Source organism: Cryptomeria japonica, chromosome 2 (genome assembly GCF_030272615.1).
Source record: "Cryptomeria japonica chromosome 2, Sugi_1.0, whole genome shotgun sequence".
Classification (NCBI taxonomy): domain Eukaryota; kingdom Viridiplantae; phylum Streptophyta; class Pinopsida; order Cupressales; family Cupressaceae; genus Cryptomeria; species Cryptomeria japonica.
Window position 1 is genome coordinate 604,532,759 of NC_081406.1, and position 2,275 is coordinate 604,535,033.

At 39.2% G+C, this 2,275-nt stretch overlaps 1 protein-coding gene across 1 annotated transcript; it reads right to left on the reverse strand.

The window, feature by feature from the left end:
- Positions 1–418: 418 nt before the first annotated feature.
- Positions 419–1,945, reverse strand: LOC131043874 (expansin-like A2). Its single transcript, XM_057977103.2, has 5 exons — positions 1,729–1,945; positions 1,527–1,636; positions 1,255–1,433; positions 940–1,072; positions 419–854 (listed from the first exon to the last, which is right to left on the reverse strand). Exons 1-5 carry the CDS (start codon positions 1,853–1,855, stop codon positions 585–587), a joined length of 819 nt encoding a protein of 272 aa, XP_057833086.1. The 5' UTR covers positions 1,856–1,945; the 3' UTR covers positions 419–584.
- Positions 1,946–2,275: the final 330 nt, after the last annotated feature.

Sequence of the window (2,275 nt, forward strand, 5' to 3'; positions counted from 1 at the left end):
AAATACACAAAATATCAAAATTAAAAAAGATAAAAATACAAATTAAAAAGGTTAAAGTGAAAAATACTTTACTCAAGATCAATTACATTAAGGACATATTTTTTGAACCCATTTTTTATTAATGAACGGATGTGACACTATTTTAAAAATTAGAATATAAACACTACTCGTGAACAAATTATTTATGTTTTAGAACAATTGCTCCTGAATAACTTGTCTTGCCCTATTAGCAAGGTTAAAGTGAGGAAAAAATCAAATGCACAGTGAAAGCTTTTCGAAAGTAAAATCAAACTTTAACGACCCCTAATTTAATAGAATAGTAGCCTGTATAGAATTGAATTGAACTTATGTGGCCGTTTTTCCTCTGATGTACGTTCTACATCAACAAGGTTTATCCATATTAAATGATTGTCACTCGTGATAAAACTTAAGATCGTTTTGAATTAGACCATTCCAACACACTTCAAATACAGTGCGGGGTTCACTAGTGAAATGGAGCGCAATTTCCTTCTATGACATGTAAAACAGAGATCTACAGTGGATTTGTTGAACTTGAAACATATGTGATTATATTGCTACTGCAACTATATATTCAATGGCTGCCCGAGGTCCCAGTCTTGGGAGTCGCAAGGAGAACAACCTTCTTGTGCAATTTCTTTGATCTGAACTCCACTGTCATAGATAGAGCCCACCTTCCAGTCTGAAGGCAGCACAGCTCCCTTGGCCCACACCCAAAAACCTTCGTATCCACTCGTAACAAGAAACCTTAAAGACATGGGCCCCTCAGGAGGCTGCTGCATGCTCCACACGGCACCATGGTTGCGTGTCATGAATTTCCAATTTGAAGTTCCCACCTGCATTTCTCAAATTTAATTCATTACCCACTCATCTCAAACTTTTAGGTTTGAAGATAGAATCATGAGTTAGACAGTTTCTTACCGGAGCAACTTCAACGCCCATGATATCCGTCTGGCCTCCTTGGTACAGAAATTGCACGGCAAGAAAGTATGGGTAATTGCTGATCTTGTCTATCTTCACTGTCATGTTCTTCCCTGGATACTCACATGGTATTCTGTGAACAAAATAAGAAAACAGATTCTTGTCAAATGAATCCATTTCCCTTCAAATCACTAGAATCCTTTCAATAGTTGTGGGTCAGGTTACAAAATTGGAGTAAAATTGAGACACTCTTCTGCCTTGTGTGGCCGAATGATGAAAACTCAAAACAATATGATTTTAATGCCAATTACTCACCGTTTGTACTCGATATCCACAACGCCCATCTTCCCAAGCTTAGAAGATTTTGTGGGTTGTGCCATCTTTGCGAAAGTTCGATTGGGTAGCACAAAATCCGTCGAATTGTTTGGGGAGAAGTCTGAAACCACGACTTTTACCCCTGATTTGACGCAAATCGCCGGGTCTGTGCATCTAATCTGCACAAGATGACAGTTTAAACCGCTTTATTCTTACCCCTGATCCGATCACAGAAGCCAAAGCAAAAGAAATTATGAATGATTAGTTTCTACCTGATAGCAGCCGCCACATCCAATCCCTTCCCTATATATTTTGGCGCTCGCTGTGGCCACATCGCCATTGTTCAATGTTGCTGCAGAAGACTCGTACCCACATGCTCCCGCTGCAATTCCCAAAAGAAATATTACTCAGATGCGAGGATAAACTAGTCTGCCAAGAGAAAAGATTTAAAGGATTTATGAAATTTGTACATACCATTGACAGGCTGGGAGGAAGAGTAATAGGCCACTTTTGATTTGTGAACACACCGATCACAGCAGAAGACTGTCGGCAAGATGAACATTAATATCCATGCTGCACAACACACATTTTTCAACTCCATTGTGTTTATCTGATGGAGAATGGGGAAGTATAGAAGGATTTATAGGAAAATATAATGCAGGAAAGCCGCGTAAAAGGCAGACAGGTGCACATTGGAAACAATGAATCAATCATCCATTTGAAGGAAACAAATATCTGCTCGCCAACTGTAATCCCACAGCCTTTCCCACCACCGACCGTATGGGCGTGCTATTTGAAAGAAGAATACAACAGAAAGCCATTTTGAATAAGCATATATACCCAATTAGCATCTCCAGTTGTGCTTTGGGATGATAAGAATACAACAGAAGCCCATTTTGACATTTTAATACAACCACTACACCGACAGCTGACAAGCAATTAACTCAGTCACTATTCTCTACGGATTGAAACCACATATATTTGTGTGATGTGCCAATTGGCAATGGGTATGAATGAACTC

Excerpts from the sequence above, each read along its gene's own strand:
- LOC131043874 (XM_057977103.2), bottom strand. The coding sequence starts at position 1,855 with ATGGAGTTGAAAAATGTGTGTTGTGCAGCATGGATATTAATGTTCATC. Across the intron at positions 1,637-1,728 it reads TTCCTCCCAGCCTGTCAATG|CGGGAGCATGTGGGTACGAG; the intron begins GTATGTACAAAT and ends TGGGAATTGCAG. Across the intron at positions 1,434-1,526 it reads GATGTGGCGGCTGCTATCAG|ATTAGATGCACAGACCCGGC; the intron begins GTAGAAACTAAT and ends CATCTTGTGCAG.